The 25,165-nt window shown below is 45.4% G+C and overlaps 1 protein-coding gene across 2 annotated transcripts in view; it reads left to right on the forward strand.

Annotated features, from left to right (window-relative positions):
- The window catches only part of TXNRD3 (thioredoxin reductase 3), a 55,732-nt gene that overhangs the window by 22,621 nt on the left and 7,946 nt on the right, over window positions 1-25,165 (forward strand). For both annotated transcript variants that reach the window (XM_039218534.1, XM_039218533.1), the window contains 7 exons: window positions 1,219-1,361; window positions 3,735-3,850; window positions 4,619-4,844; window positions 6,034-6,126; window positions 9,062-9,138; window positions 9,735-9,891; window positions 14,487-14,594. In XM_039218534.1, coding sequence (XP_039074465.1) covers window positions 1,219-1,361; window positions 3,735-3,850; window positions 4,619-4,844; window positions 6,034-6,126; window positions 9,062-9,138; window positions 9,735-9,891; window positions 14,487-14,594 — 920 coding nt within the window. The remainder of the gene's footprint in view (window positions 1-1,218; window positions 1,362-3,734; window positions 3,851-4,618; window positions 4,845-6,033; window positions 6,127-9,061; window positions 9,139-9,734; window positions 9,892-14,486; window positions 14,595-25,165) is intronic.

Below are 25,165 nucleotides of genomic sequence, written 5' to 3' on the forward strand. Positions count from 1 at the left end.
GTTTGCATAGACAGAATTCATCCATGTGCTTGTTTACAGGGCACACCGCTAAAACCAAAAGAGATAATTGTTGAGAATATAAGCATTTAAAAATTTTAAATGCAAATTTAAATTTTCCTATTTAAAATTGATGGGACATTTCTAAATAGATGGGAAAAGATCTATCAGGGAAATGCATACCAAAGCTTGCAAGGCAAGGCAACACACACACACACACACACACACACACACACAGTCAGACAGTCAGACTGAGGAATTAATGAGTTAGCACCCTCCCCAAAATAGAATCAACGAACAGAACCAAGAATATATTTGAAAATGCAAATAAGTAGGTAGACCTTTGGCAAATCCAGTCAGGGGCACAGGAGAGAGAATTCATACAAATACGTAACATCAGGCGTGAGAAAAATACAACTTTAGGAAGAGAGAGCTAAAACAAATTCAATGTAAAATTAGTGGGAAGAACTTTAAATATCCCAATGAAAGGGACTGTATTCTAAGAAAATATGAATGACCCAAATTGACTTGAATCATCAAAGAAAACATTGCCTAAGGACAGTCCAGTCTCCAGAGTTCAAGAGACGACAGATTCACGTGTAAGGTTCCTCAGCTCTTTAAGGAAGAGACACCTTTTCTCTATTCAAACTGCTCTTGAGCTTGGGAAGAAATAGAAGGGTCCACTTTTTTTTTTGATACTGACATAACAATGATACAAAAAGAGTGTAAAAATAGAAAGCCGTAGCCCATAGAGGTACCAGAATTCTAGGAAAAGCATTAGCAAATCCTCTCCAGCGGTGACTAAAGGGATGCATGGTGACTTCTGAGCATTCAATCTGGAAGCACACGAATGAGTCATTAGGAAACCATAGTAGGGATGCTAAAGCCCACGTGATGACCTGGATTCTAGCTCCAAAGGCAGCTGATAAAAACCTCATATCTGTTATGGCTTTAAAAAAAAAAAAAAAAGCTTGTCGTTAAACTAAGCAAAGAAATGGACCCTTCCTTACACGATGTGGAAAAATCAGATGTAAATATTTGATGGAGGGGCGCAAGAACCGTGAGATCAAAGTCGGACTCTTAACCGACTGAACCACCCAAGCGCCCCGATCACTTCTTGATTCTTAAAGCAGTCTATAGTGTGGCTTCCGCGTGGTTGTGTCTGATTGAGCATTAAAAATAAAATCCACCTTATGCCTTCACTCTGACGATTTCTTTCAGTGAAGCACAACTGGGAGACCATGACGGAAGCGATTCAGAACCACATCGGCTCTCTCAACTGGGGCCACCGGCTGTCCTTGAGGGAGAAGTCTGTGGTCTATGTCAATGCCTATGGAGAATTTGTCGAGCATCATAAAATAAAGGTACCGTGTGTCCATTGCTTTTCGTCACTGTTGCTGGCACCCGCCTTGATCTGACAGCTCCATGTGTCTGCACACACGGCCTCGCGTGCACTGCTTCCCCAGTGTCGATTCCACACGCCCTGCTAAGCTGAAGTAATTGCCTTTTAACAGAGCCCTTAAATTTGAGGTTATTATTTGCCTTTTGAATCTATTACTATCTTAAGAGCAAATGTTTAAATAGTTGGAAGTTTCAAAGACTAAAACTAAAAATTTTAGCAATTCTTTTTTAAAATGAAAGCTTAGGGGGCGCCTGGGTGGCTCAGTTAGGCATCCAACCGCGGCTCAGGTCACGATCTCATGGTTCGTGGGTTCGAGCCCCGCGTCGGGCTCTGTGCTGACAGCTCAGAGCCTGGAGCCTGTCTTCTGATTCTGTGTCCCTCTCTCACTCGCACTCTGTCTCTCAAGAATAAATAAAACATTTAAAGAAATTAAAAAATTAAATGACATGAAACCTTAGGGGGATGGGCAGAATGGAATGAGTAAGTCACAGGGCTAAAGGTAGAGCCTGGAGAAGAGAGGCAGTGGCATTGTTATGTCACACGACGGATGGCAGCGACGCCGGGGAGCCCAGAGCAGGCATGGATGTGCGGGGTCACCGGGTCGTAGGCCTGGAACTAAATGTGGTATTGTGTGTCGGCGGTACTCCAAAAATATAATAATTAGAAAAAATTAAATGAAACCTTAACTAGGACTCCAATATGTTACTCCTAAAAGCATTAACGAAAGTAGTATGAACGTGAGCGTGTCGTCTTACAAACGTCGTCACGTTTATGTATCGTAAGATCAGTACGTCAGGAAAATGAGATCATTGTGATGAACACAAAAATCTCACACTGGCGTTATAACGACCATCGCGTACAACCTCAGCGCCTGGTTTAATTTTGAGCTCTGCTTTCACAGCCCAGCGTGCAGGGTTGTTGGTGGGATTGGAGGCTATTTAGTAGTCACTCGTTACCTCTGGAAAGGTACGAGGCGGCCCACTGTGAGCTGGCCCTTGTGAAACCGCACGCCAGCCAGTTTGAATTCTATCAGTCACACGAAACATGACAGGAATACAGGCCAGGTAGTTTTATTTCCCAGATCGTGACCTGCCCAGCACATTTGGTTGAATAGAAGCCTGTCGTTCACAGCCGTAGCTGCCTCTTGCTCCCACATTTTCTGATAATCGGTGTCTCCTCAGTTAGTTAGTTTCTGGTTTCTCTCCCTCCACTCCGACAGCCTGTGTTTGTCTGCCTCTTTCCAGATCCTCTGAGAAGGTGCGTGTCTCCGGGCTGCCCTCCTTCCACACCACAGTTTAAACCACCTTCTTGTTTATTTTATTTAAAAAAATTTGTTTAATGTTTTATTTATTTCTGAGAGAGTGCATGCACAAGAGAGAGAGAGACAGCATGAGCAGAGGAGGGTCAGAGAGAGAGGGAGGTACAGAATCTGAAACAGGCTCCAGGCTCTGAGCTGTCAGCACAGAGCCCGACGTGGGGCTCAAACCCACGAACCATGAGATCGTGACCTGAGCTGAAGTCAGATGCTTAACCGACTGAGCCACCCAGGCGCCCCTAAACCACCTTGTTTAAGCACCTTCATTGGTTTTTTAATTTTTTCGATGAAGATGTATTTATGAACTACTCATAGAATTGAAAATCTGCAAACAGTGAATAACCTTTCCTGGTTCCCCATAGCTGAAATCTTTAAAATTTTTAAAACTTATTCATTTTTGAGAGACCGAGCGGGAACAGGGGAGGGGCAGAGAGGAGGAGATACAGAATCCAAAGCAGGCTCCAGGCTCTGAGCTGGAGTGGGGTTCGAACCCACGAACCACAAGATCACGACCTGAGATGAAGCCAGGCACTCAACCAAGTGAGCCCCCCAGACGCCCCATAGCCGGAATCTTTACAATGGCATGTTGAGGCGTTCACGCTCGGCACTAACGTGTTTTCCTTCTCCGTGACCTGTACCCTCCTTTCCTGCCACGTTCAGGCCACCTGCTGCTCCCCAGATACCAGCCGCTTTCAGGTCTGTGTGCTTTCTATACGCCCTGTTCTCTCTGTGGGGTTCCGTTCTTCCCAGATCATTGCACTGTCTTGTCTGCACTTGAAATATCACCCACCTTCAAAGCCATCCTTGGCTGGCTTTCCAGTCCCCCTGCGCCGGGCTCTCCTGGTTACAGTTCTATAGAGACTGGTCTTTCCTATGTCGCGCTCCTCGCCCTGCGCTACTGCGTGTACACGTGCGTGCCTGTCGGGTGGGAAGGGCTGTGAGGGTTGTCGCTAGTCGTCAGGGTGTCTCGTACTCTACGGTGGTGCCAGAAGAAGTGAGCTTTACTTTTCCTTCTTCCAGGCAACCAACAGAAAAGGACAGGAAACTTGCTACACCGCTGCAAAGTTTGTCATAGCAACGGGTGAAAGGCCACGGTATTTGGGGGTCCCAGGAGATAAAGAGTACTGTATTACTAGGTAAGACCAAGTAGACTGTTGTAACCGCAAGTTGCGTTCTGGTTATGTTTCCAGTTTATGTAGTCTCTGATATCGTTTCGCAGAAGATTTGCATTGACGACACCTGAAAAGTATAACACAAACAGTGGTTAACGTAACGAAGCCGAGAGAAAACCAGGCTAGGTAAATAATAAGGTCGAATTGATGCACGAATACCTGCTGTATGATTCTAGCTAATTGCTCAGTGAGGTCTGGGAATTTCACGGGGGCCGAAGCAAAGAAGTAAATGCAAGTAGCTTTAGGGTTTCGTGTCTATGTGCCGACGACCCAGTTGATCAGGAGAAACGTGGCCGTCCTCAATGCCGAGATGGCACAATAGTTTTCCCAGGATGGCTGTAAAGAGGACATTGTAAAACGTACCACAGTGACTTTCAAACTTTTTTGGCCAGATGCACGTTAAGAAGTGCATTTTTCATTGTACTGGTGTTCAGATTCACACACACACACACACGCTCAAACCAAACAATATTTCTTATCACGTATAATGTTGTCTAATGGTTTCTATCCTATTTCATTTTTAAAATACCTTCACTTGTGATCCACCAATTTGGTTTTGAAAGATCTACCGTGGACACCATCACAAACTCCAGAAGGCTGATTCCATTAATGTGTCTTCCTTCAAGCGCCACGTTGCAGTGCAGCCGACAGAAGACCCCTGTGCATCGAAACCTAAATAATTCATTTCATTTTTATTGCCTGGGCGTCCCTTTTGTTGTTTTTATTTTTCAGTGATGACCTTTTTTCTCTGCCTTACTGTCCTGGCAAAACATTAGTGGTGGGCGCATCTTATGTTGCTCTGGAATGCGCGGGATTTCTTTCCGGACTCGGCTTAGATGTCACGGTTATGGTGCGCTCGATCCTTCTTCGCGGCTTTGACCAGGAAATGGCAGAGAGAGTGGGTTCCTACATGGAGCAACATGGCGTCAAGTTCTTAAGAAAATTTATACCTGTGATGGTGAGTCTGCAAGGCGTTTGGAAATTCCTTTTGTTTTTAGTTTTTTACTCTCTCTCTAGTTTTTTTTTTTTTTTTTATTCTACCTGCCTTTAATCCATTTCTTTCATGAAATAAATTAGTCGGCACTGAGTAAGACACCTTCAAGATAGTGCTCCCACCTTCCGGTCTACAAAACTGACCTCCACGTGTCCCCCCGACCTCGCCTCCGTGCGCGAAGGTGTCCTTGTTCCCCTCAGGTCCTGGTCTATATTGCCACCTTCTCTGTCTTTCCCAGGGGTGCCCCGTCTTCAGTTAGCCGTCCTCACCCCTCCCCGTTTCCCACCAGTGTCTCTCCTCTTTCAACAAATGAGCCCTCCCTTCCCGCCTCTGCCCTTCTGACTGAGTCCCCATTTGTCTTTTCCCATGTGTGAGGAAACTTCTGGTTTCTTGCCTCCATGTCCCACTTCAGCCTTCCATGCTTGCTGCTCCTGTGCAATTGCATGGCGGGGTCAGTGACAAACTCCATGCTGTCAAAGCCAAGGTCACATCTCTGTCCTTCATGTAATAACCGGGCAGCGTTTGTGAAATTGACATGCCTTCCGCTTTGAAACCTTCTCCTTTCTTGACCTTCCTGGTCCCGCAGCCCGGGCTCTGCGTCCCCTCAACCTGTAGATGTCAGAGCACCTGTGCTCCCTCTGCTCCTCTCTGCACGTTTTACCTGGGCGGTCTTCTTCTGGTCCGTACTTTATTACCTCGATGCTACTGGCTCTCAGATTTATCTGTCCGGCTCAGACAGCTCTCCTGAACCCCACGCCCGTTTATACATTTGGTTGTGGGATATCTCCACTTGAATTCCTCATAAGCATTTCAACTTTAGTAAGACAAAAGTGAAAAATTCTTCCAGCTCGTCTTTCTGGCCTATCTCGGCACTCAGTAAGTGGTACTGGAGGCCATGCGATTTGTTAAACCCGGAGCTAGAAAGCACCCCTCACTCCTTTTATATTACCACCAACGAATCCATTAATTGAGTCCGACCTCCGAATTGTATTGTGTGACAGTCCTCTTTTGCTCTATCCTTACTTAGTCCACAAACCTAAATACGTACGCGTGCACACGCGCACACACACGCACACACACGTGCATGCACCCTGTGACCCATTTATTTTCTGTCAGGTTTAGACAGAATGATTACATTGTTTATCCTTACCAGGTTCAGCAGTTGGAGAAAGGGTCACCTGGAAAGCTGAAAGTAGTGGCTAAGTCCACCGAAGGGCCAGAAACTATTGAAGGAGAATATAATACAGTAAGTTTTTATTTTATAAGCGGTACGTGGTGGAACATGCTCATAAGTGAGCACAGATGAAGTTTATGGGAAAATTCTACCAGTTTCACTTTTTTTTCTTTTGACTCTAAGACCGTAATAAAGATAGCAGGTAGTTGAGCTGTTGCTATTTGGTAGTTTTCATTGTACGTGACAAATGTTGTAAGAAAATATACATGTAGGTGTAATTATGCCAAGAACAAAATCTGGAAGCAGATAGACCTGGCGGTTATAAGTACTTAGCTCTGGGGCATTAGGTATCTTCTATGTTTGGGCATTTGAATATTTTCAATAAAAATTGAGTGTATCTTACAGTCAGAGACAGCAATAAAGATCTTTTTACTTCTTAATTATTTTTAAACATTTATTTATTTTTGAGAGAGAGAGCAGAAGTGGGGGAGGGGCAGAGAGAGAGGGAGACATAGAATCCAAAGCAGGCTCCAGGCTCTGAGCTGTCAGCACAGAGCCCGACGTGGGGCTCAGACCCATGAACCGTGAGATCATGACCTGAGCCGAGGTCGGATGCTTCACCGACTGAGCCACCCAGGAGCACCAAGCTCTTTTTATTTTCAAAAAGAAACAATATAAAATCTACAGTGTGACTAGTCCATGGGCTATATTGGGTGGCAATCGTTGTAATTTAAGTTGCTGATATTTGGATGTCACCATGTCTTTCGTATACTGTAGCCTAGAGTTTTAACATAATGATACATTTATGTTTTATCTACTGATGTATTCATAAATATTTTTTGCTAAAAATGTAAACAATATAGGAGAATCAACAAAGTCAAAAAAATAAGTAGGAAAACAAATCGACCTCAGTTAAGATTTTTATTAGGGTTGCATTAGATATAAAATCGATTGGTAATTTTTTTTTGCAATATTCAATCCTCTGACCCGTGAATATATCTGTTCTTTTTTTTTTTAATTAAAATTGTGTTTTAATGTTTATTTTTGAGAGAGAGAGAGCACGCAAGCAGGGGAGGGGCAGAGAGAGAGGAAGACACAGAATTCGAAGCAGGCTCTAGGCTCCGAGCTGTCAGCACAGAGCCTGACGCGGGGCTCAAACCCATGAACCTCGAGATCATGACCCGAGCCGAAGTCGGACACTTAACTGACTGAGCCACCCAGGCGCCTCTGTGTCTGCTCTTTTCCTTTTTATTTCTTTTTTTTTTTTTTGCATACCTGCACTGGCTAGCACCTCCACGAAAGGACAAGTGGCATTCTTGTTGTCAATACTGAAAGTTTTCAGTGTTTCATCATTAAAGAGTAATGTTTGCTGCAGGATTTTATTAGATGTTAGTAATTAAGTGAAAGAATTTTTCTCATTTCTCTTTGCCAAGGGTTTGGTTATTTCTTTTTTGTTTTTTAAACATCCTGAGTGGATGTTTGGCTGTACCAGTGTTTCTTTTGTAGCTGTTGATCAAAAGACTTTTTTCTTTAATCTGTTACTGTGTTGAATTACATCAGTTTTCTAACATTCAGTCAACTCTAATCCTGGTATAAACCCAACTTGGTAATGGTTCTTTTAATATATTGTTGGATTTGGTTATTTAGGATTTTTGCATTTATGTTCATGAATCATATTGGCTCATAATTTTCCTTTCATATATTGAACTTTTCAGATTTGGGTATCAAGGTTGTTCTGGCTTATGAACGAAGTTTAGAGTTTATTATCTCTTTCTCTGTTCTCTGGAAGCATGTTTGTAATATCAGAATTGATTCTTCGTCTGATAGAATTCACTGATGTAACCATCTGAGCCTAGAATTTTCTTTAAAATTTTTAGTGTTTGTTTGTTTTTGAGAAAGAGAGACAGAGTGTGAGCGGGGGAAGGGCAGGAAGAGAGGGAGACACAGAACCTGAAGCAGCTCCAGGCTCTGAGCTGTCAGCACAGAGCCCGACGCAGGGCTCACACCCATGAAGCGTGAGATCATGACCTGAGCCAAAGTCAGCCTCTCAACCGATTGAGCCACCCAGATGCCCCTCAAAGAGGTTTTAGCATTGATTGATTTTTGCATGTTGAACCAAATTTTTATTTAGGGGACAAACTCCACTTGGTCATGACCCATTATCCTTTTTATATATCGCCATATTTTATTTGCTACCTTTTTATTGGGATTCTGCATCTATGTTCATGAGGAGTATTGGCTTGTAATTTTATTTTAATATCCTTGTTTGATTTCTGTGTCTGTCGTTTATGCTGGGCTCATAAAAAGGACTTAGGAAGTACTCCCCCTTCTTTTTTTCTGGAAGTTTGTGCATTTTAGTATTATTTTTTAGTGAAGGTTTGGTAGACCTTACCAGTGAAGTCATTTGGGTCTTGAGTTAATTTATGGGAAGTTTACAAACGGTGGATCCGGTGTCTGTGGTGAGTGTAGGGTGTGTTCGTCTGCTGGGGTCGCCATAAGAAAACATGGCAATGGAAATGGAGTTTCTTACGGCTCTGGAGGCTGGAGGTCAGATCAGGGTGTTCGCAGGTTTGGTTTCTTCTGAAGCCTCTCTCTGTGGCCTGCAGATGGTGCCTGCTCCCTGCGTCCTTCTGCGGTTGCCTCACAGCCTGTGCCTTCTGTCTCCTAATCACCTGCTTTTATAGGGGTACCAGTCATACCAGGTGAGGGCCCACCCTATCGGCCTCATTTTGCCTACATTTTAATCGCCCTGACTCCAAACATTACAGTCTGAGGCTCTGGAGGCCTAGGCTCTACCATGTGAATTTGTGGGGGAGGGACACAAGTTAGCACGTAACATAGAGTTACTTAGATGGAATCTATTTCATCTAAATGGATGAAATAGGTCTGGCACAGCGTGTTCCTAATATTGTTCTCCTTTTAACATCTGAAAGATCTCTAGTGTGTTCTAAGCCTCTGTCATTCCTGATGTTGACCACGCGTGGTTTTGATCTGGCTCTAAATACAGGTTTTGTTAGCAATCGGTCGTGACTCTTGTACGAGGAAAATGGGCTTGGATAAGATCGGTGTCAAAATCAACGAGAAGTGAGTACACGTGGGACCATTGCCCTGTTGCTGCACAAAGCACAGTGTTTCTGCAGATCGACTCTTGGAAATTCTCATTTAGTTATTAAGATGCAAAATTTTAATGCTTTAAGTTTATTCCACAGTAAGTATTGTGCCAGCTCTTTATTAATATCAGTTTTTTTTCATTAATCAGTGATTATCGTGTGTCTTAAAGAACTGATATGTTACACCGTGATCTTGAAAGACAAGTTGTGGAAATGTGCTCATCCACTGTCTGATTTAGAGTGAACTTTCATGTCGTTGGTCAGGCAAGGAGAAAAATGTCAAAGCTCTAAGTGGGACTTGGGGGAAATCTGGAAATATCCTTGACATCCAGAAAATGACTGTGGTTTCACCAACCCAAAAGGTGTTTTTTTGGGGGGGCTGCAGAAACCCCTATGATTTTAGCCATTGGTGTTATAGACATTGATGACCTGAGGTGCATCACTTCTTGGAGGGGGGGGGGGGTCTTTGCTCTATGTGTTTAGTCGTTTTCTCTTGGAATAGTTAGTGTTAGTCATCAGCAGCACAGAGTGAGCCATAATGTATTTTGTTTCCTTTCCAAAACCTACCAGGAGTGGCAAAATACCAGTCAACGATGTGGAACAGACCAATGTGCCCTACGTTTACGCTGTGGGGGATATTCTGGAGGGTAAACTTGAACTCACACCTGTTGCCATACAGGCAGGCAGGCTGCTGGCTCGGAGACTCTTTGGGGGCCGTTCGGAAAAGGTGAGTTTCCTCCTGTTGTTTTTGAGGTGATCTCGAAATCAAAATTGTGATTAAAAAAACAGCAACACTTGTGTGCTTATTTTGCAAGTAAAGGTTTCCTCACAGATAAATTAGTATTTACTAATGATTTTCTACGAATATGGTTTGAGTGCCGTGTGCAAGATGTCATGCTAGGTGATGTATGCAGGACTGACAAGGTTCCAGAGCCAAAGGGCTTCCCGAGTCGGTGGGGGATGGCGAGTAACGTAACAAGGGCAGTTAGTTGTAACTGATTGGCCTGAAAAGGTGTCCCCCGTGGGTGGTCGGCCCCTGGCCCTGACTGCAGTGCCTACTGCTGTGTGAGCCTGGCCGGGTTGCCTCCGTTTCCCCTCCGCCAAGTGCGAAGGAGATAATGGCTCCCGTCTCCTGCACCTTTCATTGTCTTCGATCAAAGATGTGAGACAGGCTTCGTAGGATGAGTAACTAAAACCTGAGGAAGCGCAGGGCTTTTCTGGTAAGGAGACACTGCAGATGCGGGCACGGAACTCCGCCGGGCGCGGTTTGCTCTCGGACGGCGAGCAGCGTGCTCGACTGCTCCCACCCCGAGGCAGCGTGCCTCACGAGACGTTCTGGACACGTGCCAGTGTTGGCGGAGGAAGGGCACGGGTGGGGGTGGCAATGCTAAGTGTTGTGTCCCACACAAGGAGCTGTCCCTTCTAGAATACTTACAGCACTCCGGGGTGCCTGGGGGGCTCAGTCGGTTAAGCGTCCGACTTCGGCTCAGGTCACGATCTCGCGGTTCGTGGGTTCAAGCCTGGCGTTGTGGGTTCTGAGCTGTCCGCACAGAGCCTGGAGCTGCTTCGGATCCTGTGTCTCCCTCTCTCTCTGCCACTCCTCCACTCGCGCTCTGTTTTCTCTCTCAAAAATAAAGAAACGTTAAAAAAATGTATTAAAAAAAATCTCCGATGCCACAATAACAAATTGGAAAGGCCTTCTCCAGGCAGTGGGAACTGTTGAGAACTTTATTTCCTCCATCATTTTGTTTAGAAAGATGTTAAACTGGGGCGCCTGGGTGGCTTAGTCGGTTAAGCGTCCGACTTTCGCTTAGGTCATGATCTCGCGGTTCGTGGGTTAGAGACCCGCGTCGGGCTCTGTGCTGACTGCCAACTCAGAGCCTGGAGCCTGTTTCAGAGTCTGTGACTCCCTCTCTCTCTGACCCTCCCCTGCTCACGCTGTCTCTCTCTCTCTCTCTCTCTCCCCTAGAAATAAATAAAAAACATTAAAAAAAAAAAAAAAAGAAAGATGTTAAACCACAGGAAGGATAGTGACCATCACCCATATTGCCCTTTCATCCAGATTCCCCGGTTATTAATGCTTTGCCTTCTTGGCACTCACTCCTTTTCTGAATATGTGTGTGTATACACATGTAATTTTTTCCCCAGAGCTTTTTGAGGTAAGTGGCAGGCATCAATGACATCTTGCCCCTTATACTTCAACCTGTGTTTTCTGAGAGAACAAGGATCTTTACTTCCATTATCACAGTTCCATTATTCTAAGAAATTCAACAAAAACGCAGTACTGCTCGGATTTCCTCCATTCAGTGTGCGCATGTGCACGGGTTTGCTTCCTGAGGTACATTCAGCTCTTGTGAGGCTTACATCTCTTTCAGTCTGACATGGTCCCCCTGCCTTGAATTATCTGCTTGTTTTATTTTTCATGACTTTGATTTTTGATGAATGCAGGCTACTTTCCTTATAGAATGTCTCGTATTCTGGATTTCTCTGTTTTGCATGATTCAGTTCAGAGGCGTTCTGAGCACACGTGCTTCGTAAAGGATGCCTTTTTATCACACCAGGTGCCTCGTAAGGTGGTGACTGAAGACCTCCATGCATGGAGGCGTTGCTGGATGAGGGGGAGCTAGGACGCGGGTCTGCGGGCATCATTGGGTGGGACATGGGATGCTGGACATACAAGGTTGAAGTGCATTTAGCTTTGGGGTGTATGGAGGTAGAGTAGTTGCCCAGTGCTCTGAGAAGCCCATCAAGGTGGCTCGGAGGAGCAGAGTGGCTAGGGCATGAAGAAAGAGTGAGCCTGGGGCACCTGGGTGGCTCCGTCGATTGAGCTTCTGACTTTGGCTCAGGTCATGATCTCACAGTTCGTGAGTTCGAGCCCCGCATCAGATTCTGTGTCTCCCTTTCTCTCTGCCCCTTGCATGCTCACACACACTCTCTCTCTCTGTCTCAAAAATAAATAAACATTAAAAAATTAAAAAGAGTGAGCCTAAAGGTATAGGACCGAAAGGAAGCCTTCAGGAGAGGCCAGATGAAGTCAACTTCAGTTGGAGGAGATGGTCTGAGATGTGGAGAAACTTTTGTTGCTGTTGTTTTAAAAAATTGTTTTAATATATATTTATTTTTGAGAGACAGGGAGACAGAGCACGAGCAGAAGAGGGGGCAGAGAGAGAGAGAGAGGGAGACACAGAATCCGAAACGGGCTCCAGGCTCCGAGCTGTCAGCACAGAGCCCGACACGGGGCTTGAACTCACCAACCGTAGATCACGACCTGAGCCGAAGTTGGCCGCTTAACCGACTGAGCCACCGAGGCGCCCCGTGGGGAAACTGTTTCCGGTGGAAGGAAGGAACATGGAGGCATTTCCTGTTGATTATTCTTAATTGTTAGGAAGCAGGAGACAAAAGGCATCCATTGAGAATAAGCCCTCCCTGTAAGTCGTGGGACCCGGGGTCAGTTGCTGGTCAGGACAGCTGACCTTGAACATCATGGGTTTGAACTGTGTGGGGCCACTTACAGTAGATTCTTCTCAGTAAACACAGGACAGTACGACAGATGTATTTTCTTCTCCTTATGATTTTCTTCATAACGTTTTTTTCTCTAACCTGCTTTATTGTGAGAACGCAGCATAAGATACGTACAACATAATAATGCATGTTAATCGACCGTTTGTGTTAATTGGTAAGGCTTCCAGTCAACAGTAGGCTATTAGTAGGTAACTTTTTGTGGGGGGAGGGTCAAAAGTTATGTATGGATTTTTGACTGCATGGGGTTCAGCACCCCAACCCCCACATTATTCAAGGTTCAACTGCAAACAAATTGATGGATATTTGAGGGCCTAAGAGAACTCAGAAAAGACGAAGGCGGTCCCTGTGGTTACGTGATTCCTTCATGTTGGAACAAAGAAAACCCTTGGTGTCAGCAGATCCATGATTTGCAGGTTAGCAAAGTGAAGCGGTCTTAGAGCATGTAGCGTAGAGATTCTAGGCCGACGTGTCTCGTCGGCCTCATTGGTGTAAGGATACTGGGTGGCGTTTTGGTCTGGTTTTGCTCGGGGTCACGAAAAGTAGACACTCCTTCATGTTACGCAGACTGAGGCGGTTTCCTACAAGGAGCCTGTAACTCTGGGTTGAAATGCACGGCGCCTTTGAATAAGAAGCATTCCCGGCCCGGGCCGCCCTGCATGTGGAGCCGGAACTGGGTCCGGGGTCACGGCCGCCCTGGGGCCCCAGCACAGGAGGGGGCCTCACGGGGCGCTCTTCCACCGGCCGAGCGTGGCCACGGCTCCACAGGTGCATTTCTTCCGGTCCCGCTGCCGCTGAGAGAGTCTTCCTTTGCCTCTAGCTCATCTTCCTGCAGAAGAAAGAACTGATTAACGTAGCTTATCTTTTTCTATGTAGGTTTCTGGCCAGCTTCTGCGTCAGCTTTCTTGTCAGCCTTGACCTAATCTCCAACAACCTGTTGGCAAGGTTGGGGGGGACACGTAGTGCTGTGTGCAGGGTCGCCCCTTGAGGGGCTATGGATGGACAGGCCAGTGACCTCGGTCTCTGGTTGTCCCCTCCAGCCTTTCTGCCCCTGCCTTCTCTGCACCCAAAGGTTTTATGATGCTTCCACCAGTGTGTTCCAGTTCTCTCCAGGTATCCCAGAGACACTCTCTTCCAGGCAGGATGCCACCTGGGCTCGCCCCTTCCCAGAGGCAGGCGCACAGAGCTGCCAGTAGATGCGCGTAGGGCTCCGGGTCTGGAGTGTCCCTGTGATGTCCACGCACGCCCTGCCTTAGTCTGGCAAGGGCTCTCTGGGGGCTCTGCCAGAGGCGCAGGGCCTGTGAGATCCTGGTCCCCATTTTTCAGCCCCCCCACCCCCACCCCGTACATGCACCATCTCCCCTCGATGGTCCAGGGCAGTCACGCCATCCCGCACTGTTGAAACACTTCTTCGCCCAGCCCCTCTGCGGCATCGTTGTGTGAACGGCCAAGGGTGGCCTCAGCTCCCAGCGAAAAGGCGTGATTCTCAGTCGCCTGGTAGAGGTGTGCTGGCAGAGAAGGGTCTGGAATCCTAGGGAAGGCAAGAAGACATTTTAGAGCGCGTCTGTCGAGGCACTTCGCCTCAAATGCCCTGTTTCAGAAACGGAAGTCAGCTTGGGGCTCCGGGAGAGCTGGCCCCACCCCACCCTTGAGGGTGACGTCACAGTCCCCAAAGCGGTGATATGGCCAAATCTGTCACGTTGAACCGGGCTTCCTTATTCTCCTTCCGTAGATGTATTTAAGGTCGATGTTTCCTGTGAAAAGTGTCCCCAACTAAGCAGACGTAACTCGTTTGTCTTTCAGTGCGATTACCTCAATGTTCCGACTACAGTGTTTACTCCCCTGGAGTATGGCTGCTGCGGGCTCTCTGAAGAGAAGGCTATCCAAGTGCATAAGAAAGAGCATCTCGAAGTAAGACGGCGTTTTACTGCTTTACCTTTTCAGAGCTTCTCTTTCAGGCAACAGACTTCGCTGTCGCTTTGTGTTTTGCGAGTTACTTGTAACAGTTACGTTGTAGGAAATCCTATTCCCGTTTTAGTAAAATTAGGAATTCAGTAATTGAAACCCTAGCTAATAATAATACGCCAGTTGGGGAAAGGGGGACATAGAGCGTACGCATTAGGACTTTCGGGTTACAAGTGACAAACGTCTATCTGAGGAAGCCCAAGTTACTGTGAGACTTTGTGGAATGCGAGAGGGTATCAAGGCCTCAGGAAGAACTGAAAACTAGAAACTGCACCTCGCGCGTGCACGCGGTTTCATTCTTCTGCTTCTGCGTCCAGACTCTGTCTGCCCCCGGCATGCACACAGCAGCCGAAATAAGGCCTTTCTTCTACGAACAAGTTTATCCAATAGTTTTGGTCGTAGGAGGAATCAACTGACTCACTGTTTCTCAGTCTCAATCCTAAATGATGGGAGAGGACATCTGATTGGTGCAAATCGGGTCAGCCGTCCAGCCACGTCCGTTACGCATGGCGGTAGCCGGGCTCGGGTCACGTGCACACGGCTCTGGGAGCCTAGGAGCCTGCACTGTTTATGGCCTGGGCGGGGGTGGGCTGTCAGATTCCCAAAAAGATGAACTCCACACACGTGTATTTCCCCCTGTCCCAACCAAGCATCACAAGCTTCGAAAGAAATATTTTCTTACGTTGTGTTTTGATTGTAGGTTGAGTGGCCCTTTTCTGCACACTCTTCCAACGTGGGAGGGATAGAGAGAAATAAGGAAAGCAGGGAGAGTATTCGTACTTTATGTTTTCTACCAAAGAGAATTGAGACCAAAGAGAATGAAATATCATTCCTCTCCCTTGAAGGCATCGCCAGTACTGGGAAGGCCTTTAAGTCATGGCAGTAGTTAAATGGCCTGACGACTAACTGAAGCTCTTATATACGTTTCCAGTAAACATGATTAAAGCTTTATAGTGTAGGGGCACCCGGGTGGCTCAGTCAGTTAAGTGTCTAACTCAGCTCAAGGCTTCTTCGCAGGGTCGTGAGTTCAGGCCTCACGTTGGACTCTGCACTGGGCGTGAAGATACTGAAAAATACATAGGTACTTTGTCATGTTACTTTAGATGGTTGTTTTCAATGAGAAACATATGTTTTAGAGGACATTATTGGATCGGCGTTTAGAAGTAACTCCCTGTAATAACAAGTCATTTTTTTCTGCAGTGGTAAACTTTTACTTGAGTTTTAGAGTTATGTCAACAGTTACGAGTTTAAGACTTAGGTAAAAAAAAAGTTTCATTAAAAAATTTTTTTAATGTTTTAAATTTATTTCTGAGAGAGAGAGAGAGACAATGTGAGGAGCAAAAGGTCAGAGAGAGAGGGAAACACAGAATCTGACGCAGGCTCCAGGCTCTGAGCTGTCAGCACAGAGCCAGCCCAATGTGGGGCTCGAACCCACGAACCATGAGATCATGACCTGAGCTAAAGTCGGATGCTTAACCGACTGAGCCACCTAGGTGCCTGGAGAGAAAAAAAAAAAAGAAACTTTTGAAATTAATGACAAATTAAGGTAGAAAGGCAGGCACCCGAGAGGAAGAATATAGAAGGCTGTACTCCAGACAGGAATACCTTTATAGGAAAAGAGTCTCCTATAGGATTACTTCAGGATCTGTTTCCTAAGGTTCACTGCAGATCAACTCTCCTTTTCTTATTCGTTTGTTTACTTGCTTATTTATTTATTATTTTCAAAATGTGCTTATCAGAAATCTGATCTATTATTTTGTTTTAAGTTCCTATTATGAAGAGATTTGGGGATGCCTCTCAAAAGCGCATATGTAATATTTTTCCAAAGCAAGGAAGTCGAGGTAGGAAGAAAAGGAAGGTGGGGGGGCAGGATGGTGTTAGAAGAAAAACGAATCTGTTGGTTGCAGAATTCAAGCCATAAAGGCCCACAGACTTGCTTTAGAACTAACCTAAAGATCTACCTCTGCCTTTCCTACTACCTGACTAGAGGAGGGAGAATTGAGGGAGATTTTGTCAAGTTTTTACACAACGGGCGTTGAGATATGGTGAACAGTGGCCTTAAAATATCTCCTTAGTAAATACAGTTTTGGGTTTTCTAGAGCTGGTCCTCGTTAGATCCAGAAACGCAGGCCTGTGGCAGAATCCATGGCGCAGTGTAAGAAACAAGTAATTCCTGAAGAGGCCAAAATATGGCCATGCTGACGTGGTGGCCTCTGGTGGCCTGACTTCGTACAAAATATTCAAGTGTCTAAAAGTAAGGTTTTAATGTGTTTTGATATGAATTCCTTTGAGAATCTAGTAAAGATCTTTGGTTCTCAGAGAAGACCCCCTCTATACGCCGAGAGCCATCCTTACGTCTCCCGTGTTGGTCGCCATCCAGAATCACTTCCCCAGGAGGTGCGGTCAGCTTTCCGCCTGGGACAGGAGTCCGTCTTGTGTACCCAGTCCCTTCCGTCCCTCCGTGTCCAGGCCAAGCCCCTCATCTCTGGTTCTCCCTGCGTTCCCTCTTAGTCCACACCAGTCCTGGTCATCACACGTGAGCCGGAGGAGCTTCTTCTTTTTTTTTTTTTTTAAATATTTTTTTTATTATTATTTATTTCTAGGAGAGCGAGAGAGACAACGTGAGCAGGGGAGGGTCAGAGAGAGAGGGAGACACAGGATCTGAAGCAGGCTCCAGGCTCTGAGCTGGCAGTCAGCACAGAGCCCGACGCGGGGCTCGAACCCACGACCCGCGAGATCATGACCCAAGCGAAAGTCGGACGCTCAACCGACTAAGCCACCCAGGCGCCCCAAGGAGGAGCTTCTAAAAATATAAATCACTTATGCCATTTCCCAGCGTAAGGCTTTGGGATGATTTCCCAGTGCTCACAAAGTACAGTCTGAACTCCTCGCTGTTTGTAGGAGGAGGCGTTGTGAGCTCAAGCCATTCACGTTGCTGTGCGTCCTGCGTATAATGGCCCGATCACACTGGTCTACCGTTTGTTCTAAAAACGCAGCACGTTCTTTCCTGTGGCACAGTCTGTAGGCTTCTAGTGTCCTCTGCTTATTACTATGATATGGACAAGGCCAGGCTAAACACCGCTGCCCGTGCTAGGGAAATTGTTACCGAAAGGAGACAGATAAAAAAACAAACAAACCCGTGTGTTCTTTGCCCAATGCAGTGATTCCATACCTGGTACTGACACTTAGAAGAAGAGACAGAGATGAGAAAGAAAGAGCTGTCGGGATTTCTCCTGGGGAACACAGCGCAGTCTCTCTCCCTAGCGAATACGTGCTGTGTGGAACGAGGCCCTGCACTGACTGTTGAGGTCACACTGACAACCAAAACCCCTCTTGTCACTGAACTACCAGGTGCATTGGAATCAAAAGAAGCAGAGGACTGAGAATAAAGTTCAGGACATAGGAATGGTTGAGATAAAGATGATGGATAGATGTAGACAAGGATGTGCCAACGTAATTATGAATTATGTTTATAATTCACACCCTGCAGTGGAAAATCCAACGAGTGGTACGGAAGAGGTATTCAAAAATATGATAGGAGAAAACATCCTCATATTAAAGAAAAACTGACTTTGAAGATTGAAATAACATACCGTTTTCTGGGAGAAACTGACGTAGCATGACTGACACGGACATGTTCAGGTTAAGCGAGTTATTCACAAGGCCAATGAACCAGCCTGGCCCCAGCCTTTTTTATAAGGACAGTCGGTGCCAGAGACAACAGAGTGATGTAGAGGGCGAGGGATCTGCCTTTAAAAATAATCTCTCAAGGAGAGGGGGAGAGTAAAGGAGACAAACAGCAATGAAATTCCGGGGGAAAGAGAAGGCAGATGAGTGGTAAAAAAAAAAAAAAAAAGATTATAAGCAAGTACAGGGAAAGTCAAGAAACGTACTTCACTTCTCATCAGAGTCACCCAAAACTCAAAAGTTAGCGACGCCATGTACTTCTGGAGGGGATGGGGGGTGGCAGCTGACGTCAAGCCGACTGAAAGCCCATTTAAGAAAGACTGAGACTCTCACGTCCCTTACAGTCTACAGTGCACTTTCCACACACGGGCAAATACCTGGACAGTGATTTTCTGGAGATGGTTAGACCAGATCCTCTCGGCTGGAGGCACTGGGATCAAATGAAGGCGGGGGCGCTGTGCCCACACGGTACTCAGGTGAGCAGAGCCGTACCGAATCCCGAGAACGTACCTCCCATGGAGCTCCTGGGACCCTGGCCACCAGCGTTCACCCTTCTCTGGCCAGAGGTTGGTACAGTCTGATCTCTCAGGGGACTCTGTCAAGCCCATTGAGAATGACCATCAGGGTCCCCAATTAAACATCTCTGTTAGATAATTGTACAGTAAAGTTCAGATTCAGTATGCTGTAAACATGAGCTCAAAGCTTTCAAACTTGGAAAAGTATCTTTAATTGAGGCATACTTTAGTTAAAGCAAAATGAAGTGTGTGTGTGTGTGTGTACCGTTTTATGAGTTCAGACAGTTGAAACCTGTCATTAGAATCAAGATAAAAAACGGTCCTATCAGCCCCCAAATCAAACTTCTTTTTAATTCCCGACATTTACTGTGAGCAACCAAAGTTTGTCAAACTTGAGAGAAACAGACTGGACGCGTGCACAGAAATAACGTATTACATTCCTGAACAGAGAATAGGACATCCTTGCAGAGGTAACGTTGAGACAACGGACACCTGCTGGAAATGCAACATATGCTAGCAGAAATTAAAAACCCAATCGGACAAGCATTTATTCCAAAGGAATTAAGACTTAGTGTATACGTGAATTATATAGCAGCTTTATTCATAATAGCTCCAAGTTGGAACAAAATCAAATGTCCTTCATCAGATGAATGGTTAGACCGAAGGCAGTACGTCCATACTGGGGACACTACTCAGTAGTAGCTGGGTGAACAGCGGTGATGTCATGGAAAATGGCGAAGCAGGGGGCCTCCTGGCGACCCTCCCTTCACTGAGAAAACAACTGAACTGGCAGGAAGTGTTTGAAGTGGTTCTTTTGGGGCCCGGGAGCCTAGCTGAGTGCTTTCAGTGCCCAGGAGAGAGCCAGAGGGGGAGGCCAGGGAGCGGTGGTGGATTTCTGTGTTTTACAAATGGCAGACGTCCCACAGAGCCGTCCTGGTGGGCAGCTGCTGGGTTGGTGGCTCCTGGTGCAGCTTGCAGGTACCAGAGTGGGCGGTTAGGGCCGTGTCCTCCAGAAATCGGGGCAGTGTTTGACTGCTGATCCCTGCTTCTGACGGCTGAGGGTTCGGCACCAGCCTCCCCAGGCTGAGGCGGCTTCCTTGCTGCCGTGGGACTTCAGGAGAGAATACTCCCTTCTCCTGCCATTTTGGGAGTCAGACATCTAAGGACGTCTTTGCCAGGCTCTTGACCGTCCTCGGAGATGATGGATCCGAAACCACAACAGTGAACACACAGTGTGCAAAAGCAGTCTGGAAAAGTCATACACAGATAACTCTAGCCATCAGTGGGCAAAAAGCCCTAGCAATCTCTGAAGTGTGGAAATACATAACTTCCAGATACCCTATTATAATACTCAGAATGTCCAGGCTTGAGGGGGAAAAAAACCCTGCATCTGCTAATTTGCCATAACAGAGTACCACGGATTGGGGGTTTAAACCACAAGATTCCATTGTCTCACAGTTCTAGAGGCCAGAAGGCCCACATCAGGGTGTCGACAGGGGTGTTCCCGTTTGATTTCTGGGAGGGAGGATCTAGTCCATCCCTCTTTCCTGGTCTTTCTGGCAATCTTTGTCATTCCTTGGCTTGTAGATCCTACCTTATCTTTCCTTGGGATTCCCCATTTGTGTGTGTGATTATCTAAAATTTTCCTTTTCTATAAGGACACCGGTCACGGTGGATTATGGGAACCACCCTACTCCAGAATGACCTCATCTTAGCGAATTACACATACATTGACCCTGTTTGATCTCATACTAAGATCCTGTGGGCTAGGATTTCAACTTATGAATTTGGGGAGGACACAGTTTAACTAATAACCTACAAAGAACCAGAAAAGTATTACCCCTTCACAAGAAAAAAGACTTTGACGGACACTATTCCAGAAGAAGCCCAGACCTTGGAATTATTAGTCAAAGACATTAAATCGGCGATTAAATCAGCATTAAACATATTCAGTGAGCTAAAGGAAACTGTGGACAAGTAACTAAAGGAAATCAGGAAAACAGTGTCTGAACAAAATATCATTCAAGAGATAGAAGTTATGGAAAAAGAACCGACAAGAAATCCTGGAGCTAAAAAGTACAATGACCGAATTGAAACACTCACTAGAAGGGCTCAGCAGCATATATGTAAGTATGCAGAAGAAAGCATCAACGAACTTGCAAATAAGAGAGTTGAAATTACGCGGTCTGCAGAAAGAAAGAAAAAGGAATGGAGAAACATGAAGAAGTCCCGAGAAACGACTGGGACAGCTTGAAGCACAGCAGCATATGCATTAAAAGAGTCCCAGAAGGAGACGGGGGAGAATAAGAGGCAGAAGGAATATTCGAGGAAGTAACGGGAAAAACCGCCTGGATTTGATGAGATACATCAACCTACACACACAGGCAGGACAGCCGAGCAGGTCATCTCAGAGAACCATGCTGACACCCGTTACAATCAGATTGTTCAAACCGTACGAAAAAGAGCTAGTTTTAAAAGCAGCAAGAGGGATGCAACCCATTGTATGAAAGGATAATGGGATAAACGGCTGATTTTTTCATTAGAAACGACGGAGGCCAGAAGACAATAGGGTGAGATAGTTCAAGTCCAGCAAGAAAACTATCGTCCAAGACTTCTGTATCTGGCAAAGCTGTCCTTCAGAAACAAAGGATATATGTTTTTTAATTTTATTTATTTATTTTGAGAGAGAGAGGTAGTGCGAGCAGGGGAGGGGCAGAGAGAGGGGGAGGCAGAGAATCCCTAGCAGGCTCTACACTGACAGTGCGGGGCTCAAACTCACAAACCGTGGGATCGTGACCTGAGCCGAAATCAAGAGTCAGATGCTCAACTGACGGAGCCCCCCAGGAGCCCCCAGAAATGAAGGTATTAGGACATTTCCAGAAAAATAAAAACTGAGTGAATTTAATTTGTGGATTATTTACCTTGTTTATTTTTATCTTACCTTGTTTAGTGCTTATTCTAAAAATAAGAGAAAAATAAACTTCTGTAGTCTTTAAGCCATTGTTATTTTTACCGGTCATTGCAGGTGAACTGAATTCTAACTGATGGGGCATCTTATTAATTTCCATTAGTATCTGTGGCTTCATGTAACAAGATTATACAATTTGACTTTAACCCTGTAACACATTTTAGTAGGTGACAATGCAGGTACCTCTCTTTCTTCTATGTCAATATTTTCTTGGTTATTCTCATTTGTTATTCTTACGGTGGACTTTATGATAATGACGTAGATTTGCAGACAAAAAAATTCCCTTGGGATTTTTACTGAAATTGCATTAAATTTATGGGTTAATATAAAAGCACTGACATTTTTACAATATTGAATTTTATCATCCAGAAATACGGTATGTGTCTCTCAAATCTTTTCTTATATTCCTCAATATAGGCTTATAATCTTTCCTTCTATCAGTTCAATATACTTTTTATATTTATTGTTGAACGTCCTTTTTATTGTTTATATTGTAAACAGAATTTACAGGAATGAAAGGATATCAGATAGTGGGGCGCCTGAGTGGCTCAGTCGGGTAAGCGTCCGACGTCGGCTCAGGTCATGATCTCGCGGTTCGTGGGTTCGAGCCCCGCGTCGGGCTCTGTGCTGACAGCTCGGAGCCTGGAGCCTGCTTTGGATTCTGTGTCTCCCTCTCTCTCTGCCCCNGTTCGTGGGTTCGAGCCCCGCGTCGGGCTCTGTGCTGACAGCTCGGAGCCTGGAGCCTGCTTTGGATTCTGTGTCTCCCTCTCTCTCTGCCCCTCCCCTGCTCACGCTGTCTCTCTCTCCCTCAAAACTAAAACATTTTAAAAAATTAAAAAGCTTACAGTAGAGAAAGGATTTATTTATATTGATTTAAAAATTCAGTATAGCAGGGCCACCTGGCTGGCTCAGTTGGTTAAGCATCTGACTTCAGCCTAGGTCATGATCTCGCTGTTCCTGAGTTCGAGCCCCACATCAGGCTCTGTGCTGACAGCTCACTGGAGCCTGTTTCAGATTCTGCATCTCCTTCTCTCTGTCCCTCCCCCATTCGTGCTCTGTCTCTCTCAAAAATAAATAAATATTTAAAAAATTTTTTATTTAATACAACAGGGCACCTGGGTGCCTCAGTCAGTTAAGCGTCCCAACTTCAGCTCAGGGCATGGTCTCATGGTTCATGAGTTTGAGCCCCACGTCGAGCTCTGTGCTGACAGCTCAGAGCCTGGATGGAGCCTGTGGGATATTGTGTCTCCCTCTCTCTCTGACCCTCCTGCACTCACACTCTCTGTCTCAAAAATAAACATTAAAACATTTTTTAAAAAATTTAATACAGCTAAAACATATAACAACTGTAAACATATACAGCCCAAAAATATATGAAACAAAATTGTCAGAAAGATAAAGAGAAATGGATACTTCTACAGTAATAGCTGGAGAGGGTTTTTTTTTTTAAATGTTTTATTTATTTCTGAGAGAGAGAGTGTGAGCAGGGGAGGGTCAGAGAGAGAGGGAGTCACAGAATCTGAAGCAGGCTCCAGGCTCTGAGCTGTCAGCACAGAGCCCGACACGGGGCTTGAACTCATGAACCACGAGATCATGGCCTGAGCCAAAGTCGGACCCTTAACCGACTGAGCCCCTCAGGCGCCCCTGGAGAAGTGGGGCACTTGAATACTTACAAACCAATGAATGTTAGAACGCCGCACCCAAAAACAGCAGAATATACATTCTTCTCAAGTGCAAACGAAACATTTCGTTATAAAGCAGATGTTAGAGCAGAAGACGCGTCTTAGTACATTTTAAGATTAAAACCATACTGAACATCTCTTCTGATCACAGTAATGAAACCAGAAATCAGTAACAGAAGGGAAAGTTTGAAAAAAGGTCGACAGAAATGACAAACTTAGTAGATCGACTCGGGAAAAGGAAGACTGAAATATCTGAAATCATAAGTGAAAGTGAGGATATTCCTTATTTTATAGAAATTATCCTTTTTTAATTATAGAAGAATAGTATGATCAATTTTATACCAGCAAATCAGAGACCTAGAGAAACTGATACATTATTAGACACACTTCATAAATAGCAAAGCCTGAATCCTGCAGAAAGTGACTAGCGAGGTGATGGATCAATGGTGAATCAGAAAACCTCTCAGCAAACAAAATCCCAGAACCGGATCGCTTCACTGGTGAATTCTACCAAACATTTGAAGAAGAGTTAACACTGACAGTTTTCTAATTTTGCATGAGGCCAGCACTACCTTTCTACCATGGTCATTTCTACTGCAAAAAAGGATCGATAGGGGGCGCCTGGGAGGCTCAGTCCGTTAAGTGTCCAACTCTTGGTTTCAGCTCAGGTCATGATTACACAGTTCGTGAGTTTGAGTCCCTCATCAGGCTCTGTGCTGGCAGCCTGGAGCTTCCTTGGGATTCTCTCTCTCCTCTCTCTGTCTGCCCTTCCCCCACTCATGCTGCTTCTCTCTCTCTCTCTCTCTTTCTGTCTCAAGATAATTAAAAAAACATTAAAAAATTTTTAAAGTACAGATAAAATTCTTTATGAATATTAATGCAAAAATCCTCTAAATACTAGCAAACCAAATTAAACAGCATATTAAAAGGATTATAGATCATAACTATTTCATTTCTTCTGCTTTTCCCGCATTTGGTGTGACCGTGAACCCTGTAGGCAGGCTGTCCATTCACGGAAGCAGAATCGAAGGCTGTATTTACCTTCTCAGGTGACCGGGCCCCTCTGCATTGCCCTGGAGAGTAGCACTCTATAACTGTTTGCAGATTCAGTTTAGTTAATTAGATTTTTCTGGACTAACAGCTGAGCCAAGAGAAAAAAAAAAAAAAAAAGGTCAACACACTTGTGAAGCTGGCATTTTAGGAGCTGTGGCCCAGCTGTGGCTCCCATCAGACGCGCAAGGTTGAGATCATGAAACTTGAAATTTTTAAAAAAAAAAATTTTTTTTTTAATGTTTTATTTATTTCTAGGAGAGAGAGAGAGAGAGACAGCGTGAGCAGGGGAGGGTCAGAGAGAGAGGGAGTCACAGACTGAAACAGGCTCCAGGCTCCGAGCTGGCAGTCAGCACAGAGCCCGACGCGGGGCTCGAACCCACGAACCGCGAGATCATGACCCAAGCGAAAGTCGGACGCTTAACTGACTAAGCCACCCAGGCGCCCCTGAAATTTTTTTTTTAATTATTATTTTTAATTTACATCCCAGTGAGCATAGAGTGGAATAATGATTTCAGGAGTAGAATCCAGTGATTCGTCCCCTACGTAGAACACCCAGTGCTGATCTCAGCAAGTGCCCTCCTTAATGCCCCTCGTCCATTTAGCCCCTCCCCC

This window comes from Hyaena hyaena, unplaced genomic scaffold (assembly GCF_003009895.1).
Source record: "Hyaena hyaena isolate Hyena2069 unplaced genomic scaffold, ASM300989v1 scaffold_775, whole genome shotgun sequence".
In the NCBI taxonomy this organism is placed as follows: Eukaryota; Metazoa; Chordata; class Mammalia; order Carnivora; family Hyaenidae; genus Hyaena; species Hyaena hyaena.